The sequence below is a fragment of the Podarcis liolepis genome, assembly GCF_965112155.1.
Source record: "Podarcis liolepis genome assembly, chromosome: 13".
In the NCBI taxonomy this organism is placed as follows: domain Eukaryota; kingdom Metazoa; phylum Chordata; class Lepidosauria; order Squamata; family Lacertidae; genus Podarcis; species Podarcis liolepis.
This window is the reverse complement of record NC_139573.1, coordinates 15,789,320-15,815,477: the sequence shown is the minus strand read 5'-3', so window position 1 is coordinate 15,815,477 and position 26,158 is coordinate 15,789,320. Positions and strand designations below refer to the sequence as shown.

The following is a 26,158-nucleotide window of genomic DNA, read 5'->3' as shown; positions in this document are numbered from 1 at the left end:
AAGATCAGCCCCAAGGCTTTCCAGACTGAAACACTGAGGAAATGCATGGAGTTTTACAGGGAAAGGTGGCTGACTTCTTGAGTGTGCTGAGAACTCTTTTATTTTCATGCACGGCAAATTTCCTGTTTCTATAAATTGTGTGCCATTTTCTTTTTTAAAAAAAGGAAGCATTAATTAGTGAAATAACAAATAGGTATGATACTAGTGAAACAGGCATTTTCAAAGCTTTGATCCACTTTTCACGCACGACAAATATAAATGCTCAATAAAATGAATGTGTTATCGGTGTTTTCTTCACAACTTGCGGAGGGCAGCCTAGGGTTGTGTATTCAGATTCACCTCTGCTTCTCCTTTCACACGATATTAATCACGTGGGGAAAGGAATGCCTGGAGGAGGTCAGATCCCAAGTCATTTCAGGGGAGCCATGAATACCAAAAACGAAAAAAATCAAGTGATTAAACTCACAAATATATTTAGGGTTAGTGCAGGGGAGAGACAAAGTGATAATGCCTTTATTGAAAAAAGGAGTTGGTTTATTTCCTATTGGAATGCAGTTTCGCAAACATAAATTGAATAATTTTGGGGAAAATTTTCTTCATATTTATACTGCTTCTCTGGTTAAATGTTTATATTTATAGTAGTATTTTTTCCTGCTGCGTGCATGTGCTTAAATATTTTTTTTCATTGTTTCAGGCACTGGTGACCTTTGAAGAGGTGGGTGTGTATTTTTTTGAGGAAGAGTGGAGATTCCTGGATGAAACTGAGAGGCAGATCTACCGGGAGGTCATGCTAGAGAATTATGAGAATGTCCGGTCACTGGGTGAGAATTAAATGTCTGTAGAGTCTTTGGCGAAGGATCTCTGAATCAGCTTGGCTGCTCCATTGTTTATGTTTACATTCATGGTGGGGAGGTGCTGCCAAACCTTTGTCCTATCAAAAATGACAGGAAGTTGTAGTCTTTGGAGGGGCTGCTAGCTCAACTTGACTGCTAAATGTAGTGGTGCTCTCCTTTGAATTACAGTTGATTTATTAACTGCATTCTAAACCACCATCTCAGAGCCATTTACAGATGGGTCATCTGTTGAGTAGAAACAGAGTGATAAATCTTTCATCCTTAGCTGCTCTCTGCATAGATTAACATACCATACTTCATGGCTTCCTGCTCTAGAACACGATTCAAACGTTCAGGATACAATCAAAAAGGAAAATGCAAATACAAAATTTTAACAACTTTTAATGATATTAAATGTGATGGGCTCGATTTGAAGGACCCTGCAGTGACATTTAGGCGTCCCAAGGTTATCATAAGTTAATGATTCTTTAAAATATTCTTTATTTTGTTTCTCTTCTCCACTTTGCAGGATTTCCAGTTCGCAAACCAGATCTGATCTCTAAGATGGAGAGTAGCAAGAACCCAGATCCATGTTTCCAAGATCTCCAGGAATCAAAAAAAGGAGTCCCACCAAGAGATGCTAGTGAGAAAACGGCTGCCCTTGATGTTACTGGTTTTTATTCTGCATTCAGATTTGAAAGCTTTCACTTCTGTTTATTTGGACATGGCTTATTGTGTTGTCCAAACTCAGTAAACCGTGGTTAATCTTAACCATGGTTTGTTAGAAACAAGCTAAGCTTAAGCCATGCGTTATAAATCTGGTTTCTTTCCACAAAATACAGTTGTATTCAGAAGGTGGTGGACTCTCCTTCATTAGAGGCTAGACAGGTTATCAGGGAGGTTGTAGGAGAGGCCGGATGGCCAACCTATCAGGGAGGTTGTAGTGGTGGCTCTCCTGCAGCTGCAGGAGGTTGGGCTAGATGACATTTGAGGCCCCTCTCAACTCTAAGATTCTATGAAGCAACTCCTCTCAAGTCCTAAACATGGATTCTGAGAAAGATACAACTGCCTGAGAACCCGTTTATCAGGAAGACATACAACTTGCCTTCATAATGGGTCCCATAAGGGGTGCACATCACAACACTGCAGTGCAGACTTTGGCCATTGTGGTGTAGTGGTTAAGAGCGGTGGACTCGTAATCTGGTGAACCGGGTTTGCATCCCCGCTCCTCCACATGCAGCTGCTGGGTGACCTTGGGCCAGTCACACTTCTCTGAAGTCTCTCAGCCCCACTCACCTCACAGAGTGTTTGTTGGGGGGGGAAGGAAGGGAAAGGAGAATGTTAGCCGCTTTGAGACTCCTTAGGGTAGTGATAAAGCAGGACATTAAATCCAAACTCCTCCTCCTCCTCCTCCTCCTCCTCTTCTTCTTCTTCTTCTTCTTCTTCTTCTTCTTCTTCGGCTCCACTGACCCTGGTGGGGACTAACTACAGCCAGCCAAAGACAACCAACCACACGCTAAGCCACACACAACCTCTCTCACCACCAAGGAAATACAACAAGTGAATAGTAAGAGAACTTATACAAGTAACGCTGACACAAAACCCCACACATAGACTACGTAGAGGAATAGAAGCATAACCACCCCACTTGCCACTCCCCCTCCGCCTCTTCCCCCCTTTTTCTTTTTCTTTCTTTTTCTTCTTCTTCCTAATTGTTAAAACCAACTCATAAACCAAGAACTTATGCATTCACCACTAATAATGAAACCTATGTTGTAGATATTTCCCTGCATTTATTATGCTATTTTTGTGATATACAAGTGACATTAGAAAACTTGGTATACTTATTTGTATAACATTATTCCTGCTTATAAAACCCAATAAAATAAAAATTAAAAACAATAAAGTCAGGGGGGAAAGAAGGCACACTCTCTTTGAACTTAGCTTTGTACTTAGTTTTTCACACATGGCGCCTCCAGTTTGGCTTTATTTTTGTTAAGTACCGTATTTTTCGCCTCATAGGACGCACTGGCCCATAGGACGCATTAAGTTTTTTTGGGGGGAAATAAAGAAAAAAAAATTATTCCCCCCCCCCGGCGCTTGTGGGGCAGGCAGCGGGGAGAAGCGCTCTTCTCCCTGCCGCCCGCCTTCAGATCAGGTCCGGGGACAGCAGGAAGACGCGCTGCGTCTCCCAGCTGTCCCCGGAGCTTGTGGGGCAGGAAGCGGGGAGAAGCGCTCTTCTCCCCGCCGCTCGCCTTCAGATCAGGTCCGGGGACAGCGGGAAGACACGCTGTGCCTCCCCACTGTCCCCGGAGCTTGTGGGGCTGGCGGCGGGGTCTCCCCGCCGCCAGCCTCCAAACCACTTTGGGAGACAGCGGGATGGCGGCGTTCTGCCTCCCTCTGTCCCCCAACCTTGTGGGGCTGGTCTGGGGCTCTCCAGGCTTCAGTGAAAGCCTGCATTCGCCCCATAGGACGCACACACATTTCCCCTTCATTTTTGGAGGGGAAAAAGTGCGTCCTATAGGGCGAAATATACGGTGAATCATGACACAGTGTCATGTGTCTCGTGTTGTTGTAATAACCTAATTTTAAAACCTGCTAAGGAACAGGTGATTTGTTATAATGTCCTGATAAGTAAAACCACAGAATTCAAAGAGGGTTTACTTCCTTTTTCCTATGACTGCATAATCCTTCCCCATCCTTCTCTTTCTTCCCTTTTCCAGAAGATGCTGAGCTCTCGAGGGAGTCTGAATGTGAGGAGCTGTTGATCTGGAAGGAAGAGAAAGCAGCGGACAGCCCTCCGGTTGTGCCGAGAACCAGAAGCGGTCTCAGAAGCGCGGACAGGGCTGTCAAAAGCAGCCCTCCCAGCACGGACAGCAGAAGGCCCCGCTGGCATCGGATGGAGCAACGATTCACGTGCCCCGACTGCGGCAAGACGTTCCCTTGGCAATCCGCTTTGGCTCGGCACCAGCTCTCACACACCAGGGACAAGCCGTACCGGTGCTTGAGCTGCCCCAAGAGCTTCGCCCAGCGCTCAAATCTGGCCCGGCACCGCTGCCCCCACCCCGGGGACCCCTCCTGCAAGTGCCCCGAGTGCGGGAAGCGCTTCTGTGACCGCCACAAGCTGGCCCGCCACCTGAAGACCCACTCGGGCGAGCGGCCATACCGCTGCGACGTGTGCGGGCGCAGCTTCTGCCTCAGCTCCAACCTGCAGCACCACCGCTGCGTGCACACGGGCGAGCGCCCCCACAGCTGCCCCGAGTGCGGGAGAGGCTTCAGCCGACGCTCAAACCTCATCCAGCACCTCCGGGTGCACCAGCAAGGAGGGACCGGCGGGGAACTCCACGCGGGAGACGCCAAGCTTGGACCGGGCTCGGACCTCTGCGAGGAGGAATGGGAATACGAGTGGATTGCGGACGGGCAGGGTGGCAAGCAGGCAGATGACGCGCTCCCTGCTGGAAATAGTGAGGGCAACCCAGGCTTGGAGCTCCAGCAGGAGGACAAGGAGATCCTAGAGCTCCGTGTTGGGGATTCTGAGCATGGGTGGGACGCGGAGCTCCACAGCGGCAAAATTATGGAGCACCGGCCTGGGATCCCTGGGGACCAGCGGAGCTTGCAGCTGTGTGCTGGAAACTGCGAGAGCGAGGAAATAGTGGAGCTGCGTGTAGGGGATGGTGAGGAGCACAGATGGATTGAGGAGGAGGAAGATGCCGATTGTCTTCTTGTCAGCGACGGAGGGCCCCTCTGCTCTGACAGCCGGGAGAGCTATCCCTGTCTGGAGCCCGCCAACCAAACCTCGCTGGAAGGCAGCGAGGTCCCCCAGTGCAATGACTGCGGGCGGACGTTCACCTGCAACTCCAGCCTTTCCCGCCACCAGCGCATCCATGCCACGCAGCAGCACCACCCGCTGCCTAGCCTGCTGGCCCTGCGCCAGCTCACGCACGCCTTGGGGCAGCCCCACGCCTGCCCCGACTGCCCCAAGAGCTTCAGCCACCGATCCAAGCTGCTGCGCCACCAGACCGTGCACACAGGCAAGCACTCTTTCCAGTGCGGCGAGTGTGGGAAAAACTACAGGGACCGTTCGACGCTCCGCCGGCACCAGCGCTTCCACAGCAAGCCGGAGGCCTTGGGCCTGGCTCCCATGTGGAATGCCTCTCCTTACTCGCGTGACCCCGTGGTGATGATTTTATGAGCGGGAACGCCATGCAAATTCCACTGTGGGAAGCGACCGCTTTCTGATGGGACCCTAGATTTTGATGAGCCGCTTTTGCATTAGCTGGTTGAACAGTTTGTTCTGACCATGATCTTGAGGGCGGTGACTGCTGGAAAATTCCAGCTTGGAGTTATTTGGAGAAAGGGTTGGGAAAAGAAGGGGTGCGCGCCATTGCGGATGGGCGGCTGTGAGCCCAGAGATCCAAATAGCCCCTGCTTGCAAATATTCAGGGTTGTAGCTTACTCTTAAAGATTTGTTCAAGCCTACATCCAGAAAGGGGACTTGGGATTTCAAGGGGAGCCATATGGGGGGCGCTTACAGTCTTTAGGTTTCTGCTCGGTGTCATAGGGCACCGCAAACAATGAGTGTTATAAACAGATAAAAGCTTAGAACAACCCAAGGGACAAGCTAGAGCTTCCCACTTGCTGGAACAAAGCAACTTCCTGGTGCCGGTCACTTTGGAACAGATATTCAGGAGCTAGAGCAGGCATAGGCAAACTCAGCCCTCCAGATGTTTTGGGACTACAACTCCCATCACCCATCACCCCTGACCACTGGTCCTGTTAGCTAGGGATGATGGGAGTTGTAGTCTCAAAACATCTGGAGGGCCGAGTTTGCCTATGCCTGAGCTAGAAGGGTTCATCTCCAGGGCCACAACCATGGTCCCCATCCTAAGGACCAATGACATGGCAAACCTGTTTCTGGACTGTACCATATCGGCCTGCAAGATGCTTGTGTGTGTTTAAATCTTTCAGTATTTGGTGGAGGCGAATCTCTTGCACACAGAAAGCCAGCAGGGCGGAGGGCTGGGGGCGGGGAGCATTGTTTTAGAACCTTTCTCCCTGACAGGCCGGGGAATTGTGTTATTTTACTCCCTACAGGGAGCTGTGTAACCCTTCCAGCAGTCTGAAGTGGTACAGCCCAGAAACAGAACTCCCAAACTTAAGAGTTCTAAGGGTTCAGGATCAACACAATGCCTCTTTTATTGGAGGTTCAACCAGTCACTTCCTGGCTGTAATTTTTCACCCTCCAGCTTACCTCCAAGGCTCTCTCCTCAGTTCTCAAGCATGGTCCGTTGCAGTGACTTGGTTGAGAGATGGCTAATGGCAGCGTCTTGTACATGTTAAGTTTTTTTATCTGCTGTGAACTCTCCGCCGTGGTTTTCCATTGGGCAGGGAAGGTGGCAATACCTACTGGGAGATTCAGCATCATGGGGAGAGTTTTGCGCTGCTTGATTGTACATTTGGAAAATAAAATATATTTTCCTTTTTTGTTTCCTTAGTTTTCCTGGCTTAATCCATTGAACTATTTTTATTTTTATTTTTTTGATCTGTAACACATACAACCCCCTTCCATCTGGTGCCCAAAGCGATGAAAGTGTTACTCTTCCATTTCTGGCAGCACAGAGTTCCAATCATAACCTTTAGGGCAATTGTCTGGCTTATGGGATTTGCTTTGTTTTCGACTGGTCCTGCGTGCCCCACCTCCTGGAGCCAGGTGTGAAGCAGTGACTCATTTGGGCAAATATCTGTGAAGAATTAAGGACCAGGGTGCATCTGAGCAATTAAGGAATTGCTGAACCATTCGTGGAACCAAGCACACAAGTTCGTTTCTGGTTTCCCCCCAAAGTGTTCCTTTTTAACAACCCAGTTTGCTTCGAATAATAATAATAATAGAGGGAGGCTTTTTTGTTTTTGCTTTTTAAAAGACAATTGGGAGACAGAATCCCTTTGCCAATGTACTGCAAGTTTCCCAGAGTTGTATGAATGGTTGAGGGTCTATGTATTATCTACCTGCTCTAGACCACATACTGTCAATTATGTTTCTCGAAGGTTTATAGAAATCAATGTTACTAGCAGTCGTAGGACCTGGAGGCTGATCTAGCAGAGATGGGCTAGGGGCCGCTGCTCCTAAATCTGACAGGTAAACCTTTATTAACAGGCGAAGTAGACAAAACTTGAAAGTTGAAAAAGGTGTTAGTTTGTTAGAAGTTAAAAATCCCAAAAAGTTTTTAAAAAGCTAAAACCTTCCTTGAAAACATCCAAAATATTTAAAAACATGGGTAAGCTTTAGAATCCAACAGAACTCTTCTTCATCAGGCTGGATTCTTGCTGCTGGCAAACAGAATAAGCAGGAAGGTGGGTCTGGGGTCTCTTCCAGAGCCTTGAATGGGGAATGCATCCCAAATAAGGATGTACTCTGTGAGGAAATTGCTGATCTACTTTCTGCCCACCTCCTCCAGCTCCATATTTAAGGACATTTCTCTCTGCACCCTGGCAAATAGGCTTTTTGTTAAAAGTTAACGTGTTTGCGGCAGTTAGGTTGGCCCTGGCCCATGAAATCCCCTTTCCGCTCCATTACTCGGATAGCATGCAAATCCAAAACTTCCAAAACCTTCCACCAGGGTGTGCCTGGTGTTTATTGTTTAATCAAGTGTGTCCTTATCCTTGCAGGTAACTGATTACCAGTAACAGAGGAAGCTCTATAGCAGGGCTGCACACTTTAGAAATGCACGTTCTCTCCTGAGTCCATTTGGTCTGAAACGCATAGGGCTGGCAGTGTTTGTACAGGCCCCTAATGTGCTTTTAGCAGCAGCCTTGTGCGCAGAAATGTAGCAAAGGAATCTTTTCTGGCAAGCTGTGCAATGCAGTAAAACCAGGTTTTGTTTTTTTCAAGGGGGGGGGAGCCCACATTGCTTTCGTGAAAGTGTTATGTGCAGAGAGGGTGGGTTGCTAAACATCTGTGTTCCCGCACCCACACCCCTGTGAGCGATAAGCGCAAATCTTGGGCGTTTGGGAGCAAAGTTCAGCATTGGATTTCTGACAGGCGCAGGCAGTGGCTGGGTCTAGATCAAGCCAGAAGCCCCACAACTTGACAGCAGAGTGTGACAGCTTGGACCACTGGATTGCTGTCTCCTAGCTCCAGCAGAGACATCTGGGCGCTTTGGGGGTGGGCAGGCAGAAAGACGGCCGAACAGCAGACTTTGGCAGCAGACTCTTCCCAGCTATAATATTGTGGGCAGAAAGGAGGGCTGTGACCCGAGTTTCTTGAAGTTCCTAGGAGTGACCTGCCTTTGCCATGGCTTCCTCCACACACTTTGAGGACCTTGTTACGGATTTCTCCTGCCCCGTATGCCTGGAGTGGTTCTGGGAGCCGGTTGCCCTCCCTTGCGGCCACCTCTACTGCCAGGCCTGTATCGAGGCAGCGTGGGGAGCCCCTGGCAGCAAGCCCATCTGTCCTCAGTGCCGGGAGCAGTTTCCAGAGAGGAGGTACACGCCGTGCAAGCTCCTGGGGACCTTGATTCACCGAATCGGCGGCATGAGAGCTGGGGAGGTCGAGGAGGGTCGGCGCACCGAGCCCAGAGAATCTGCTCCGCGCCAGAATGGCACTCTGACCTCTGTCCAGGAGACTACAAGGCTGTACAAGGTGCGGGGGGAAGAGTCCAGGCAGAGCCCCCTGTGTCCTGTTCCCAGATTGCTAGTAATAGTGATGAATGGGGTGCGTGAGAGCACAATGGGTGGGAATGGTCTGGAGAAAGGCTGGCAGCTTTTTTATGGCTGGCTGGCTGAATTAGCATTATTAAGGGATCTCAAAGTGACTTATGCAAGCTTGCTGGGTGACCTTGGGCCAGTCAAGGGCTTTCAGCCTAACCTACCTCACAGGGTGGTTGTAGATAGCGGGGGAAGCCATGTATGCTACCTTAAGCTCCTTGCAGGAAAAGGTGGGATGTAAATGCTATTATTATTATTATTATTATTATCATCGTCATCAAATAATGAAGACATTCCCATGCATTCCCATGCATTTAACAGTACTCCAGCAACTGGTTTGTTAACCATTCCCTGCTCCCTTGAATGGAGAAATGTTCAAGTGTTTTCTAGCAAGCTCTGAGTTTCCTTTGGATAAGGCAGCACTGGAAACCTCTATTGCCTCCCCCAATTTGCACCTGTATTGGAATCATATTAAAATGTTTGATTGCTTGTTCATTTGCCATATAAATTTAGCAAATAAATAAGACAGAAAACAGATGAGCAACGCCTGTCCCAATTGGCAGCAAACTAGGAAGAACTACACAAATAATATCATTATTCCATGCAAGGAATCTAGTTACAGCTCGACTTCTCTATTGCCTTTGTAAGAGATGTTAGTGTTATGTATTAAGATATTTAACAGTTTGCTTACAAACATACAAGCAGAGCAGAGTGGAATCAAGCCCCCCACCAGGTTAGTAGGCAATCCACTTGCTATACAGTGGTACCTCGGGTTAAGAACTTAATTCGTTCCGGAGGTCCGTTCTTAACCTGAAACTGTTCTTAACCTGAAGCACTACTTTAGCTAATGGGGCCTCCTGCTGCCGCCGCACGATTTCTTTTCTCATCCTGAAGCAAAGTAATATGTCTGGGTTAGCGGAGTCTGTAACCTGAAGCGTCTGTAACCCGAGGTACCACTGTATCTGCATTAGATATCCTTCAAAGGGTGACTTTTTATTCAGCTAGTGAATAGTTCTTCCTGTCTGTCTGCCTAAATTAAAATGGCAAAATACCCTCCCAGTTGTCTCTATTGTTCCCCAAAGTGATACATGTTGGATTCCAAAAGCAGGAGCCATCAAGGGACACCCAGCCCTTTTGTGAAGACCTTAATTGCTCATTGGAGTTTATATCACACAGAACCATTGGAATAGGTCCATGCGATTGGAGACAGTCAAGTTCATGGCAAGCAGGTGACATTTTTCCTGGTGTGGACAATTTCTGAATGGTCAGGTTACTGTTAAATGTGCATTTACTTTGTGCTCTGTGTGTGTGTGTGTGTGAGAGAGAGAGAGAGCGCGCTTGCTCTCCCCGGCTATTTTTAATTTCCACTTGCCATCTTGAATAGGAGGAGCTGTCTCTGGCTATTTTGCGGATGGAATCTAACCTGACCAAACTTGTCCTGCTTACGAGGGAGGAAGAAGAGAAGCTCCAGAACCATCAGGTGAAGAAGACTGGGGCGGTGAGGAGACATTTAATGAGGGCAATAAACTTATATATCTTGGAGGGAAATATGCTTAGATCTCTCTCTGGTTGCTAGGCAGTTTTGCTGAGTCTGGATGACCACATCTCCACCGAATACAAGCATCTCCATCGCTTCCTCTATGCTCACGAGAAAGTGTGCAAGGCAAGGCTGGAGGAGGAAGGGGCACAGGTTCTTCGGGAGATGGAGGAGAGACTGAAAGCGCTGAGGGAGTCTTGCCAGCTGGGCCAGGAACTGCTGTTGGAAGCCAGGAGTCACCTGCAGCTACAAGACTCTGCAAGCTTCCTAGCGGTAAGGAGAAAACAGGCTTCCATGGAGATCCTATGGCTGGAACTGTAATAAGAAAAACTGCTCCCTTTCCCTTATGGCGTATTCCGGAGCCTGTATAGAGTCCTTAAGTGGGTTCCCTATTGGTAGGAGAAAACAGAGGCCAACCAGAGTATATTGAGAAGCAAAGCAGTTAGTAAGCCTGATCTTTATTAAACTAATGCAACAGGATCCTCACTCACTAGTGCTCTGGTTTGCCAGAAGCGGCTTAGTCATGCTGGCCACATGACCCGAAAGCTGTACGCCGGCTCCCTCGGCCAATAAAGCGAGATGAGCACCGCAACCCCAGAGTCTGTCACGACTGGACCTAATGGTCAGGGGTCCCTTTACCTTTATCTTACCTCACTCACCACATGCAGGAGGGAGGAGAACCCTGAACAACGGTGTGCAAGTCCTTATATAGACTTTTGAAATTGCCCGCCCTATAGTCCAAGACATCATACATCACAGAAGGAGGCGGTCTACAGCAGAAATCCTTTCTGCCGGGATACCTGATAATGGTCACTGATTTCATTACCTGCGCAGCCTGCTCATTCTTTTGTGATAGTTAATGCTTTAGTTCCTGAATCCAGGTCACAGGCTCACCCTATTCATACACAAATACACCCTTAAGACAGGATTTGCAAGCAAAAAGACATTGGGAAGGCTTTCCTCATTTGCCTCCCTTCCTGCAGAGGAATATTTGAGGCCATTGGGAGAGTCACAATGGCTTCAGGATTGCTCTCCCATACTATTTCAGACACGTGGTTCATATATTTAGATATGTGTGCATTTATGAATACTTGTCCTATATTTGAGACCTTAAAATTCTTATAACAACGCCCTCCATTGAAAAATCTCAGGGCAGTTCACAGAATAACTGTGCTGGTTCTTGGGGGTGATGCTGAAGTTGGTGGGGATTCTGTTTTGATGATGTTTGGCCTCACTGATGACCTTGCGGGTGATCCTGTGATTGCAAGATGGATGAGGAAGAGCGTTTAAGCAGGTAGCTTGTTGCTACTGTACTTGTATAAAATAGCAAAACCAGGAACTCCTGGCTCTAGTAGGTCGAAATTATTAAAATTTCAAATCTCCTTGGTATTGTTCTAAACATGTGTTTCCCCTTTGTCCCCCTCCCATGCACAGGGAATATATTCTCTCCTGAACAGGTGAGTGAACCAAAAAGAAAAGAGTAATTTCTTATTCATAAAGAAACACCCCTATTTTTATTTTAGTTATTAACATCTACTTGTATGTGTGTGATTGTTTTCCCTCCCACCTGGCTAAGAGTGAAGCAGCAACAAGCCACACCAACATTTCCACTTATGCGCCCCATACTACAGACCCTTGGGCAGTTCAAGGGGCCTCTACAGTGTGCCGCTTGGAGGGAAATGAAATCTGCACTCGGCATAGGTAAAGGTGATCTTTGGGAGAACTCAAAAAGCGTCCTTGTTGCCTTTTCTGAGTGGACCGCATGAACAAATCTTGACTCGGACTGATTGTATTCCTTCTCCACTGGGACGACTTCTTCTTCTTCTTCTTCTTCTTCTTCTTCTTCTTCTTCTTCTTCTTCTTCTTCTTCTTCACTCGTAGCCGATTAAGATGGTCTTCCATGAACACAGTCTTAACAGTGGGTCCGTAAGTGACTGTGGAGGCCAATTCTGGATCCACACATCCTTCCACAGTGGGGACATAGGTTTCTGGATGGGAGTTGATCATGGTGAGGGTTTTGCCAAGCGTGCCTTCCTCTTAGCACGTTTCTCCCTTTCATCCTGAGTTCAAGCGTCTTCAGAGCCCATGACGTCTTTGGTAAAGGCTGTTCTCTAATTGGAGCACTCGCAGGCCAGTGTTTCCCAGTTGTCGGTGTTTATACTACAATTTCTATTATTTTTTTTGCCTTGAGAGTATTTGAACCTCTTTTGTTGACCACTGGCATTACGCTTTCCATTTTTAAGTTCAGAATAGAGTAGTTGCTTTGGACGGCGATAATCAGGCATCTGTACAACATGACCAGTCCAATGAAGTTGATGTTGAAGAATCATTGCTTCAACACTGGTGATATACAGTACAGTGGTACCTTGGGTTACAGACGCTTCAGGTTACAGACTCTGCTAACCAAGAAATAGTACCTCAGGTTAAGAACTTTGCTTCAGGATGAGAACAGAAATCACGCTGTGGCGGCGCGGCAGCAGCAGGAAGCCCCATTAGCTAAAGTGGTACCTCAGGTTAAGAACAGTTTCAGGTTAAGAACGGACCTCCGGAACGAATTAAGTACTTAACCCAAGGTACCACTGTATTTACTTCTTTCAGTACACTGGCATTAGGTCACCTAGAGTAGGGCAGACTCTCCCAGCAGTGGATTGCTAGCCAGTTCCTAGTGTGGGACACGTGGCGGCGGCTGCTGGTTCCTGACAATAGTGAAAACAGGAAGCTCCTTTTTACCATGGGTCAATCTAGCTCAGTATTGTGCAATGTCTACACCAGGGGAGGGGAACCTGTGGCCCACCTGACATTGCCAAACTACAGCTCTCGCCGTCCCTGTGCCTTGGTCATGCTGACTGGGGCTGGAGAGTTGTAGTTCAGCAACATTTGGAAGGAGCCCCAGGTTTCTTACCCCAGGTCTACACTGACGGAATGCGTCTTTCCAAGGGTTCAGGCAGGGATTTTTCTTTCCCTTTGTATTTGGGGATGCCAGGAATTGAATGTGGTACAGTCATACCTCATGTTACGTTTGCTTCAGTTTGCGCGTTTTCAGGTTGCGTCCTGCGGCGACCTGGAAGTACCGGAAAGGGTTACTTCCGGGTTTCACCGCTCGCGCATGCGCAGATGCACAAAATGACATCGCACATGCGCAGAAGCGGCAAATCGTGACACGCGCAGATGCGGATTGCATTCTTTTCAGGTTGCGAATGGGCCTCCGGAATGGATCCCGTTCGCAACCAGAGGTATCACTGTATTTATTTATTTTTCGCACACCAAACCTCTGTCCCACTGCTGACCACTTCCCAAAGGATTTTTGCAGAGGTGCTGGACTAGGTGGGCTTTTTGATCTTGCAAGGCACTCATCTTGTCTTCTAAGCAAGAGATTGACACAGATAAGTTCTTCTTAACAGTTAAGAGATCTTGAGTACCTATGTATTTACTGTTCAACCCACCTGTAGCAGCTGGCCTCTGTGGTCTCGCTCAGCTTGGCTGGGGATTCTGTGGGTCATGCAGAAGGCAAGAGGGAATGAGTAAGAGTGCTGCGCAGTGAGTCAGGGAGCAGTGAAAGGACACCCAGGTGTTGATGCTGAGAAAACAGATAATGAAGGAATCTGCATTCAACAGGATCTTTGTGATTAGGTGATGACCTGACCTAGGAAGAGCTGTGTATACCAAGCCAATTAAAAGATCAGGCCAGGAGCTAATAAGGCTCAGGGATGACCTAACAGAATGGCAGAGGAGAAAGATGAGTCAGGTACAGATCATGAGTAATGGATTTATGATTTATGTTAAGGCCAGGGGCAGAACACCCACCTGTCACTATCCCCTGTCCGGCTCCATCTAGCAGATTCGGAATGAAATGTCTCAACAACAGATGTTTTAAATTACTTTCCTTTGACCTCCCAAGTGCTCGGGAAAATCCTTCAAAATCTTCAGTCACTTGAAAACTAGGAAGTGGAATAAAAAATTAACACCAGGGAGTTATCAAGTACATTTTGCAAAATTACAAAGAACAAAACAAGCTTTCTTGGATTTGCTGAAAACCCTTTCAGCACTTCTTTCTCGAATGCCTCCTCTTTTCCAGTGATTATTTCCACTTTTAGTTGAATATTTTTGTGTATTTACTTGATTGAGGGGGGCAGTTCCCCCTGGTTATGCTCACGGGGAATGCGTGTTGACCTCTTAACTCACTGAATCCAGCGATTTTGGGTGTGCCGTTTGTATTAGTGCTGGCTCACGAAATGTCTAGTATTTAGAGCAAGGCTGGGGAACCGCCATGTGTTGCCTAACTATGACTCTTGTCATCTCAGACTATTAAGTTTATACCTTCTTTATACATTAAGCCAGGCATCCCCAACCTTCGGCCCTCCAGATGTTTTGGACTACAGTTCCCATCATCCCTGACCACTGGTCCTGTTAGCTAGGGATCATGGGAGTTGTAGGCCAAAATATCTGGAGGGCCACAGGTTGGGGGTGCCTGCATTAAGCTATAGTCCCAGAGGATCCTCGTTGTCCCTGGATAAGTCTTACTTCAGAGTAGATCTACTTAACACTGACCACTGTTCATGTTGGCTGGTGCTCAGGGAGCCAACAACACTTAGGAGGCCACAGGTCCCTTAACTGTGATTCAGATGGTAGGAACCATTCCCAAGACTCGAAAGACTGTCTCCCTCCCTACAGATCATATGGGGGGGGGGAGATTGGCAGAAGGGGCCTTCTGGGATGTCCTACCGCCCTCAGAAACTCATTGGGGTGGTGGCCAAGGAACTGGCATTCTCTGGTGTAGCTCCTAAATTGTGGAAGTCCCTCCCCACCGTTGTGGCTGGCCCCTTCATTACACAACTTTCGGAGAATGCTGAAGCTGCACCCCGTATATTATTAGCCCCACCTCCCCATTCCTGTGGTTTTAAGTTATTTCAAACTGTTTTTACTATTGTATTTTAACTGTTGTAACCTACCCTGGGAACTTAGGGTGAAAAGTGGGTAATAATAATCATCATCAGCTGCGAGCTTGTATAAGTCTTCAATCGTAGAAGGGAGCCGCATTTTTATTTTTCCAGTTCATCAGTATCAGTCTTGCCACGGACAAATTCAGCGATATTTGGAATTCATTCGTACAAATACTGTACAAATACTTCCTGCAGCCGATCAGAATGCGCGATTTGGTTTTCAAACGTTTTGGAAGTCGAATGGAATTCCGGAACTGATTCCGTTCGACTTCCAAGGTATGACTGTATACAGTTTTGGGTTTCCCCCCTCCCCCTTTTATTTTCCTTTCTACACGGGTTCTGTTTCTATTTTTCTTTCTTCTTCTCTTTTATTTATGTCTCATCATGTTTAGTGCACATATAATTATATACTTTTTGAACTTTCAATAAAGATGTTTATAAAATAAATATTATAATCCTGCTCCTCCTCAGGCTGCTATGAAATGCAAGGACAACTTGATTTTAAAATTTGCTCTCTTCCATTCTCTCCCCCCCCCCACGCCATTTTGCAGACTTCCCCCGGATAACCCTGGACCCTGAAACAGCACACCCGTGTCTTGTCCTATCAGATGACTACACTTGTGTCCGGGACGGAAACCTGCGCCGGGAAGTCCCAGACACGCCCATGCGGTTCAACTACTGCGTAGCCGTGTTGGGTTGCCAGAGTTTCTCCTCAGGGAAGCACTATTGGGAAGTGGAAGTTGGCGACAAGCTCTCTTGGACCTTAGGCCTGGTTAGCGTTTCTATCAACCGCAAAGGGAAAATCGCTGCCTCCCCTGGTAGTGGATACTGGGTAATCCGGCTGCGAAATGGCGTGGAGCTAATGGCCAAGGACGACCCACCTCAAAGGCTGTGCCCCACATCCTTCCCCAAGAGAGTTGGGGTTTATCTGGACTATAATGGGGGCCTGGTGTCTTTCTGTGATGCTTCTACCATGGCCCACCTTTACACTTTTGCGAGTTCTAGGTTCAAAGGGAGGTTGTGCCCCTATTTTTGCCCTGGGCTGTACAATTCAGGGAAAAATGCAACCCCCTTAAAAATATGCCACCTTCCACTATGGTAGAGGGAAAAGAACATTTCCTGTTCTGTTTTTCTTTTCTCAACTCACACCTGCTTCTGCAAGGACGATGCCCTGGACATATCGCAAGCAGAAGGTTCTTTAAACTCCCATCGTACAAATAATATTTTTGTATTTATTTTAAAGGGAAAACTCCTCCCAAGGCAATTAAAATGCACACGGTGCAACAATAAAATAATTCAAAGCCCAAACACCAAAATAAACCCCAAAACACCCAGCCCACAACATGCCACAGCTATAACAAGTCCATAAGCAACTCAAGAAAAAGCAGACAAGAACAGATGGGTCGACAAGGCATTCCTAGAGAATCTCCTTCAGTGAAAACAATAGCGTTTCTTATTTATTCATCCACAGGAAAGGGTAAGCCCCTGGAGATTGCTGCTATGTTTAAAGAGCTACACGGGAAAACCCAATATAGGTAAAGACTGCACTAAAACAGAGGTTTATCCCCCAACTATCAATGCAGTTGGTAGTGGGGACAGTCACAAAGTCCATTTGAAAGAGGCACAAGAACAAAGTTTGGAGTGGGATCACGGAGGAGAAGGTGCCACCTCTAAGGAGCAATGGGATTTTAAAACGGTACTTCTCAGACGTCATGAACTTGGGATTTGAACCCCCCCTCCCCAACCCATCTCTTAGCAAGGAAGCACAGAGATGCCTCAGCAAAGGCAGTATTGATGCATGCGTGGCAGCTCTTTCTGTAGGAATGTGTGGGTTGAGGCAATAACCCAACACACTGGCATTAGGAAAGGACCAGAACAGGCAAGCTTGGCTCTGGGTGTGTATCGTTCCAGGCAATTTGCCCTCCAGTGGCCTCTTCTAGGAAACTTACCCAGTTGTTGGGGTTCTTGGGCCCCAGCAGCTGCTGAGGGATTCCATGAACTGCTCCTGGCCTTAGACTTTAAGCTGTAGTGTATTCTAAGTGCTTAATAAATAAACTTTTGCTTTATGTAAAAGTGTCTTAGGACTGAAATCCTGTTTTGAGGCATGTGGGTGGTGAAGTGTGTTATGATGGTTGGTCTGGGGATCAGATAGGGCATAGTCACTTGTGTTTTGCAAATGGCTCCCCAACTGCACTTCCCTTTTTGTGCAAGATGACTACAAATTTCCCAGGGTAGATCCAGTGATTTTTTTCCTGGGGGGACACAGGGGGACGCATACCCCTAAACATTTTGTGAATCTTTGTACTTTTGTCCATAAACTGTATTTATTTTCTCCAAATTAAACCAAAAAATTGTGATTTTTCTTGAGTCAAAAGAAGAGTACCCCTAAACATTTTTTAAAGAAAAAAAGAGGGCTGGGTAGATCCATCTGTAACATCTCTTGCCGCAGCATCCTTTGGATGAGAGAGCACTGGAGACTTATGATGCCACAGTATTTTTGCTTTAATATATCATAGAATCATAGAGTTGGAAGAGACCACAAGGGCCATCGAGTCCAACCCCCTGCCAAGCAGGAAACACCATCAGAGCACTCCTGACATATGGTTGTCAAGCCTCTGCTTAAAGACCTCCAAAGCAGGAGACTCCACCACACTCCTTGGCAGCAAATTCCACTGTCGAACAGCTCTTACTGTCAGGAAGTTCTTCCTAATGTTTAGGTGGAATCTTCTTTCTTGTAGTTTGGATCCATTGCTCCGTGTCCGCTTCTCTGGAGCAGCAGAAAACAACCTTTCTCCCTCCTCTATGTGACATCCTTTTATATATTTGAACATGGCTATCATACCACCCCTTAACCTCCTCTTCTCCAGGCTAAACATGCCCAGCTCCCATAGCCGTTCCTCATAAGGCATCGTTTCCAGGCCTTTGACAATTTTGGTTGCCCTCCTCTGGACACGTTCCAGTTTGTCAGTGTCCTTCTTGAATTGTGGTGCCCAGAACTGGACACAGTACTCCAGGTGAGGTCTGACCAGAGCAGAATACAGTGGCACTATTACTTCCCTTGATCTAGATGCTATACTCCTATTGATGCAGCCCAGAATTGCATTGGCTTTTTTAGCTGCCGCGTCACACTGTTGGCTCATGTCAAGTTTGTGGTCAACCAAGACTCCTAGATCCTTTTCACATGTACTGCTCTCAAGCCAGGTCTCACCCAAGCATATTGGAAGAAAGGCACCTTCAGCAAATGCTGGTCTCCAGCGTGCACCTAGGGCAGCTGTAGGAAGGCTGCCATCTCCGTTCCAGCAACAAACCACCACCAACTCTCTGTCTCTCCTTCTGTCCCTTCTACCTGCTGTCTTTCACGTACATGTCTGCCAAGAAAGTGAATTGCTCAGTATGCAGTCTGAGCTCCCTTCCAGATGTTGGTTTTTTTGAGCGATCGTCATGATTTGTGCTCAATATGTTGCTGGTTATGCATGATCACGCTTTTAATACCATTTGAACCTGCAAGTTTTGAGCCGGTCCTACTGCTTAGTTTAAAATATTATTTTTCTTCATACCACAAATGTTTTGGGGTGTTGTGTATGTTGTTTTGTGTGTGTCCTGCTATAACACAAGAATGTCCCCCCAGGTGGCAATAATGTGGTTACATGGAGGAAGCATTGCAGAACAGCTAATAACATGGAATGATTTAGAGGTGGTGAAGTATAAATTCACCACTAATGCGCTGTGATTGCGGTTGTGACTTATGCCCCATCTGCACAATACATTTAAAGCGGTATCATACCGCTTTAAACAGTCCTAGCTTAAGAATCCTGGAAACTGCTGCTGTCTTTATCTTTTGAATGTCTATGGAGCTGGATGTGGTTATGTAGTGACAATGGGCAGAAAGGCGCTCTCGTCTTCGTTACTGCTCACTTTTTACACACTTCCAATACTGAGCTCTGGACTGAATCACAACAATTGTTTGGGTTTTTTTAACTGCAAGACTCCTGCACTATTAAAAACTCATGAAAGGCAGAGATTTGGATAGCTTGGGTTTCTTTAATCAACTTATTTTCTGAGTGTCTACCCAGCAAGCGTTCAGCACAGATGCTTTCTCAGGGCGCTAAGCAACAAGATTAAAAACTTGCAAACTAACCTCCCCATCACCTGTTGAATCCTTGCATGAAATGCATCTGCTAAATGCATCACACCTCTGTCAGGAAGAAACAAACGAGACAGACAGACAGGCAGGCAGACAAACAAACAAACAAACAAACAAACAAACTGTGGCCTGAATCCTGGTGCAAATGTAGCCCCCTTCTGGAGGAATGGTCAGTCACCGTTTTAAATCCGAAATGCAATCTGGGGCAGGAAGAGTTAAAGGAATCATAGAGGACCTGATTTTTGTTGCTGCCAGATTTCTCCCCAGCGAGGAATTGGGGGGAAGGTAATAAGAGATGGACTTCTTCCTGTTTCAAGCTCAATTTCGCCCCCTCCCCTTCCCACCTAGGGACACATAAGAGGTTTGGGGGCTCAGAGGGAAGATTCCTCATGCAACAAAGGAGAGCGATCTGCACCCACACTCAGGGGGCGCGTTGGGTGAGTCAGAGGCGCAAAAATAATTGCAGGGGGGAAAGGCAGAGGGCAAAAGTTTCGTATAAGGGGAGGGGGACCGAAAGCTTTGAAGAAATCAGAGATCTGGTTCATTTTCTCTTGGAGTTTTCTCCTTTTTTTTGTAATTACAGTGGATTTCTGATTTCATCGTTCCTTTTCAATCCCGTCATTTCCTTTATTCCTCATCTAATGTTACTAAGGAAAGTATCAACCCTGCACGTTTTCTACAGAAAACACCTGCATTTCCCACAGGGAAAACATAATATGTGGACATCTTGTCTGTATGCACGTGTATCTTTATATAAACACCTGCTGGAAGAGACTCTGGCTCCCATCACCTTCCCCAAATAGGCACACATGGGCAATTAAAGGTTTTGTGGGCACTTGTACATTCTGTCCATGTTTTCGCCACAGGAAGGGTCTTCTCCTATTCTGGATTCTGCATGCTGCAGGTTGTGTTCTGTCTCTCAAAATTCCCTTTACCACATGTTGTCATAGGTTCAATTTAGGGTGATCAAAGAGTGGGTTTCTTTTATTTTTTTTAAAAAAACAATTCCCCTGCCCCCCTACCTCTGCCAATCTGTGAACAGCACAAATTCTCCAAATAATTCCAAATTCATGTTAGCAATTGCAGGATGCAGAGGTTGAGCACCTGTAGTTATTGTGGTGCAATTACCATGTGCTTCTGAGGTGTGAAGATTCTGTGTGCATGGAGAACAATCTCTTTTCCATTAACCCTGTTTTCCATCTGCATGGAGAGCCAAAGTTCACTGTGCCTTTCTATATATGGTAGGAATATGCCATGTGGATCCATTGCCCTGTGTAGCTGTGAGTGACAGATACAGTAAGATTAAGCAAGGAGGACATTGCAATCTGGTAGAAGCAAGAGAAGCTGTTTTTGGTGAATTGTAACTTTTGCAGTTACAGCATCCAAGGTGAGGTTGATAACACTTCTGCTTCCCTGGCACCTCCTGCAATCTGCCACTGCAGCCAGAGATATCAGCCGCCTAGTGAGGGAGTCCTGGCCTATGGGGAACTGCTCTGATTCCTCCACCATCCATTTCCAGGTCAGGAGATTCAACAAATTCAGCAGCAGAGTAGCACTAGAAACATTTGAGAGCCAGGGGACGCTTATATGTAGTATACATAGTTCTTAGACATCGTTTGAAGATGTATTTCAAACAAAGAAGTACTAAAATAAGAAACCAGCTTTATAAGAAATGCTAAAAATAATAGAATCATAGAATTGGAAGGAACCCTGAGGGTCATCTAGTCCAACCCCCTGCAATGCGGTAATCTTTTACCCAACATGGGGCTCAAACCCACAATCCTGAGATTCGCAGTCTCATGCTCTGCCAACTGAACTATCCTAGCTTCTTTTTAAAATAACGTGAGTGACTGAAGTAATTTATTTCTATTCATACCACATTTCTGTCTCCTTTTTTCAGTCTGCAGTGATGGGATGTTTGGGTCCCCTCCCCCACACCATGGGAAGTGAGCTCTAGACAACTGGAGCCACCACCAAGAAAGCCCTGCCCCAGATTTGGACCCACAGAGGAAAGACCATAAACTGTGCTTCTGACCCAGATCTGTGACCAACTGCAAAGGTCTATTAAGTGCATCTTTAATATTTCAGAGGTGGGGAACCTGTGGTGGCTCTCTGGAGTCTAGGGCTGATGTCAGTTGTGGTCCAGCAACACCTGGAATGTCACAGGTTCCCCCATCCCTGATGTATATCTTTATCTGAAAGAGCAAGTTTTCCTCTGGTGCAGATTTGGCACACTAACCAAGGCAAGAATGTGAGCTTAGTTTCTTGATTCCTTTCATTCTCGTTGCCTGCAGACCATGTGTGAGGGATATGCTGCTCCTTTAATGAAAGAAGAAAATGGTCACCCCGATTCCAGATTCCAAGAGATCTTCAGTGGTACTTTGTGCCTGTCTTTCAGTGAGGAGCATCAATGCGATGAGGAACGTCACCCTAGAGTTGTGACTGCACACCATTCCCAGCAACGTGGGTGTTTCAGTCAATATGTACAGGAGATGCTATGAGGGCAGATGTTGTGCTGAGAGCAAACAGCTTATTGATGGTTTGGAAGGTGGTGGAGATACCAGATACCAAGCTGGGTTACAAAATGTACCCAAACAAGACGTCCGTAGCAGATGTCGTGATGGCTTGGACGCTGAAGGAGAACAGAGATCCCACCCAGAGTTGGACATTGACGAGATCAAGAAAATAATCAAGTTGCACTCAAACACAGAATGTAAGCAAACTTGTGGCAGCAACTGGAATGATCCTCCACAAGCCAATGGGGATTTAGTTGGGGCAAATGATTTGCATGTCTATCTAGATGAGGAGGGTGCCCAAGATTTGTCTTCTGATGTGGACGGTGACATTAACCAAGACACGGGTGGAAGCCCTAATCAAGCTTTCCACACAGATGTGGAAGGAACCCGAAGTGTCTCTCCAGAGGTGGAGGCAGAAGCAGATGGAGATTCCGCTGAGGACTTTGTTTCTGATGTGGACGATGGAGAGGACAGTGTTCTCTGCTTGGATGCCAGCGATGGTGGCAGAGACTTCGACATTAGCACCGGTCAACGGGACGTCAACCGCGAATCGTCCCTCACAGCCACCTCACCCGTTTCCCCTTCTGTGCCTGACAAACCATACAGGTGCCCCGAATGTGGGAAATGCTTTGGCACCAGCTCCATCTTGGGCCAGCACCGCCGTATCCACAGCGGAGAGAAGCCCTACAAGTGCGCCGCCTGCGGCAAATGCTTCACCCGGGGCTCGACCTTCCTCCAGCACCAGCGGACGCACACGGGCGAGAAACCGTACAAATGCCCCGATTGCGGCAGGTGCTTCGGCCGGAGCTCCAACCTCATTCAGCACCAGCGGGTCCACACGGGGGAGAGGCCCTACAACTGCGGCACCTGCGGGAAGTCCTTTTCCCTCAGCTCCACACTCATCCAGCACCAGATCATCCACACGGGAGAGAAACCGTACAAATGCCCCGATTGCGGCAAGTGCTTCAACCGCAACTCCAACTTGCTGAACCACCGGCGGGTGCACACCGGGGAGCGCCCCTTCGCCTGCCGAGCCTGCGGCAAGACGTTTTCCGAGAGCTCCTCCCTCACCCAGCACCAGCGGACCCACACCGGGGAGCGCCCTTTCCGGTGCAAGGAATGCGGCAAGTCCTTTTCGCTCAGCTCCACTCTGATCCAGCACCACGTCACCCACACCGGGGAGAAGCCTTATGAGTGCATGGACTGCGGCAAGTCCTTTGGCCTCAGCTCCACCCTGCTGCGCCACCAGAGGGTCCACACCGGAGAAAGGCCCTTCGAGTGCCAGGACTGCGGGAAGACCTTCGGCGTCAGTTCGCACTTCTTGCAGCACCGCCGAGTCCACACGGGTGAACGCCCCTTCCACTGCCCAGATTGCGGGCGCACCTTTAGCCAGAGGGCACATTTGGCGCTACATCAAAAGACCCACCAAAATGGGGCGGCCCCGCAGCTCCGCCACCAAACCCTCTACATCTGCAGCGACTGCGGGAAGAGCTTCCGGCAGAGCTCGCACTTGGCGCAACACCAGAGGGTCCACACCGGCGAGAGGCCGTACCGATGCGAGGACTGTGAGCACGGCTTCTCCCAGAGTTCCAAGCTGCTGGAGCATCAGCGGGTCCACACTGGCGAGAGGCCGTACGCTTGCAAGGATTGTGGGCGCCGTTTCGGGCACAGCTCGGCGCTGTCGCAGCACCGGCGCATCCACACCGGCGAGAGGCCGTACCAATGCCCACGCTGCGAGAAGGCTTTCTGTCAGAGCTCGGCTCTCGTGCAACACCAGCGTATCCACACCGGGGAACTGCCGTACACGTGCCAGGAATGCGGGAAGCGCTTCCGATACCTCCTGCAGTACACGCGGCACCAAAAGGTGCATTTCAAGGGAGGGGCCTCAGCTGCTGGTCTTGCGGGTGAAGCAGCTACATTAGCAATGAAGAACAAGCTGGTACCTTCAGCAGGGGATGAGACTTGAACGGCGAATGGTTCTTCCACAGCGGAACATGGAGAGTGACTAATTTGGCACGAGGCTGAGGGGAATAGCAGAGCCTTATATGGCGGAGGGAATTCTGAGGAAATGGTGGCTGGCAAAAATGGTACTTAGGTGGGGAGCGAAGCCTGTAGCATCATAATGCTGCTTTGGAGAATGGTGTGGCAGAGGGAGTGGGGCAGCTGTTTCTTAAGTGGGGTGGCCATTTTGAATCATAGAAGGTGTGAATATGGAAATTAGGGTCAGCATAAAGCAGGCCCATGTAGTAGAGCAGGGGTCAGCAAACTTTTTCAGCAGGAGGCCGGTCCACTGTCCCTCAGACCTTGCGAGGGGCCAGACTATATTTTGAAAAAAGAAGAAGAACGAATTCCTATGCCCCACAAATAACCCAGAGATGCATTTTAAATAAAAGGACACATTCTACTCATGTAAAAACACACTGATTCCCGGACCGTCCGCGGGCCGGATTTAGAAGGCGATTGGGCCGGATCTGGCCCCTGGGCCTTAGTTTGCCTACCCATGGTGTAGAGGAAAAGGAAAATCCTGTGTGAGGGACATTTTAAATGGGTGGAAAGTTGAAGACAAAAATATTCTCCTCATAACCTCTTGTATGTTTGTCCTCAGGGAACATCTTTTTTCCTCAGAAATGCTCCCTAATGTTAACATGTGCGTACAAGAGGCAGAAGAAGAAATGTTCCTCTTTGGCGGCACTCTTCCCTCCAATAATCCTGTCAATTTTACTGTCACTGATTTCTTCATGGCCCTTCTAGAGCACTTCATCTATAAGTAGGACATGACACCTCCAATTAATTCCTGTTCCAAGATATAAAACCTCCGATTTATTTATTTTTAATCAACTTAGGGGGAAATCGCTGAGGAAAATGGAAAACTGCTGCAGTAGTTCGTGGCATTCAGAACTAAATGTAAAATGTAAATGTAAAAGTACATAGGTCCTGCTATCCAAATACTCATTTGAAAATTCACTTATCCAAAAATGAGAAATTTGTACCCAAACTCGTCATACACACTGCTGATTCACATAGCCAAACAGCCAGACCTGTGTGTAGAACAAAGTTGCCTTAAACAAGTCTTACTTTTTCTGTGTTTTGCCAGAAACCATGATGGCAGGGGAGAAAAAAAGGGGGAGAAATCAGACAAATATTTGCCTTTTGTAGGATTTCAGAGGGTTTTCCTGTTTTTTTGTAATTTTGAACTCTTAAGTTCCATGGTTGGGAACACATTAGAAATTTCCCCATAGGAATCAATGGAAATTGTTGACTCGTTATGCAAATACTCACCTAACGAATAATTTCCTGCGAATGCATTGTATTCGGATAGTGGGACCTGCGTGTACATCTTTAGAATGATTAATACATTATGTCTAATTCGGTTGACACACATATAATACCATTTTATACAGTTAGGAGAGAAGCAAGAGTACAATTTAAATAGTTCTAGTATTGTTGATTAATTTCTGCACGTTGAGTTCTACCAACGTAGAACCCAGAATAAACCCACTGAAATTAATGGACTTAATCATGCCCATTAATTTATTTGGGTCTACTCTGGGAATAACTAATAATTGGATACAACCCAACGGTTCCTGTCAAATTAAATTTAGTTGTTAAAGGCAGCTTGATCCTGGGGAGATTTTGGTGGGCTTATTGATTTCATTTGAGCTTGCTGCAGCTAAATTCTGTATAGCAGTGGCTCCCTGTTGGTGGGCTGCAGACCCCAGGGGGGCCACGAAACCCACCCAAGGGGTCCGTGGCACCATTCACATAACAAAAAATACCATGGAAATATCAAAATTTTCAAAAGTAGGAGGTCTGTAGCTTTGCTTTTGAAAAACAGGGGGTCTGCGGTACTTAGCTAATTGTGAATCACTGCCATATCAGATTGCATGGTTGATCTTAGCTGTATTCACTTCTGAATAAATATGTACCGTATGCTATTCAGCTGCATGTCTCTCTGGAACTGAATGGCGCTTAACTCACATTCAAACTACACACTTAAAATGCTCTGATGCCACTTTAAGCAGCCATGGCTTCCCCCAAAGAATTCTGGGAGCTGTAGTTCATCCTGAAAGTTGCTAGGTTGCCTCCCGTTCCCCTCCTTTAGCAATCAAACCCTCTTCAAGGGATCTCTGGAAATTGTAGCTCTGTGAGGGGAATAGGGGGTTCCCTAACAACTTTTGGCACCTGTAACACACAGCAGCTCCCAGAATTCTTTGGGGGAACCCACAACTGTTTAAAGCAGTATTACAGTGCTTGAAATGTGTTGTGCGAATGCAGTCTGAGTAGACATGTATAGGATTGGCCTGCATATTCAATGGGACGCATGTGCTACATAACCCTTAATCCATAGCATTGATTTTAGTAGGCTTTCCACTGCAATCCTCTAAATGTCATTCAGAAGTAAATCCCATTGAGTTCAGTATCCTATACTCCCAGATTTGTGGGGAAGCCTAGTACAGTGGTACCTTGGGTTACAGACGCTTCAG

General features: G+C 47.3%; 2 protein-coding genes across 2 annotated transcripts in view; both read left to right on the top strand.

Moving 5' to 3' along the window:
* LOC310692504 (uncharacterized protein) overlaps positions 1-25,615 on the top strand; it is a 30,841-nt gene extending 5,226 nt beyond the window's left edge. Inside the window, exons 3-7 of the mRNA XM_083473450.1 lie at positions 695-821; positions 1,363-1,476; positions 3,557-5,022; positions 19,507-19,595; positions 21,606-25,615. Of these exons, the coding sequence (XP_083329576.1) occupies positions 695-821; positions 1,363-1,476; positions 3,557-5,022; positions 19,507-19,595; positions 21,606-23,640 (3,831 nt within the window). The 3' untranslated portion in view covers positions 23,641-25,615. The remainder of the gene's footprint in view (positions 1-694; positions 822-1,362; positions 1,477-3,556; positions 5,023-19,506; positions 19,596-21,605) is intronic.
* LOC310691156 (nuclear factor 7, brain-like) lies at positions 5,023-17,087 on the top strand. Its single transcript, XM_083470779.1, has 6 exons — positions 5,023-8,472; positions 9,922-10,017; positions 10,114-10,347; positions 11,509-11,531; positions 11,651-11,775; positions 15,566-17,087. Exons 1-6 carry the CDS (start codon positions 8,125-8,127, stop codon positions 16,114-16,116), a joined length of 1,377 nt encoding a protein of 458 aa, XP_083326905.1. The 5' UTR covers positions 5,023-8,124; the 3' UTR covers positions 16,117-17,087.
* Positions 25,616-26,158: the final 543 nt, after the last annotated feature.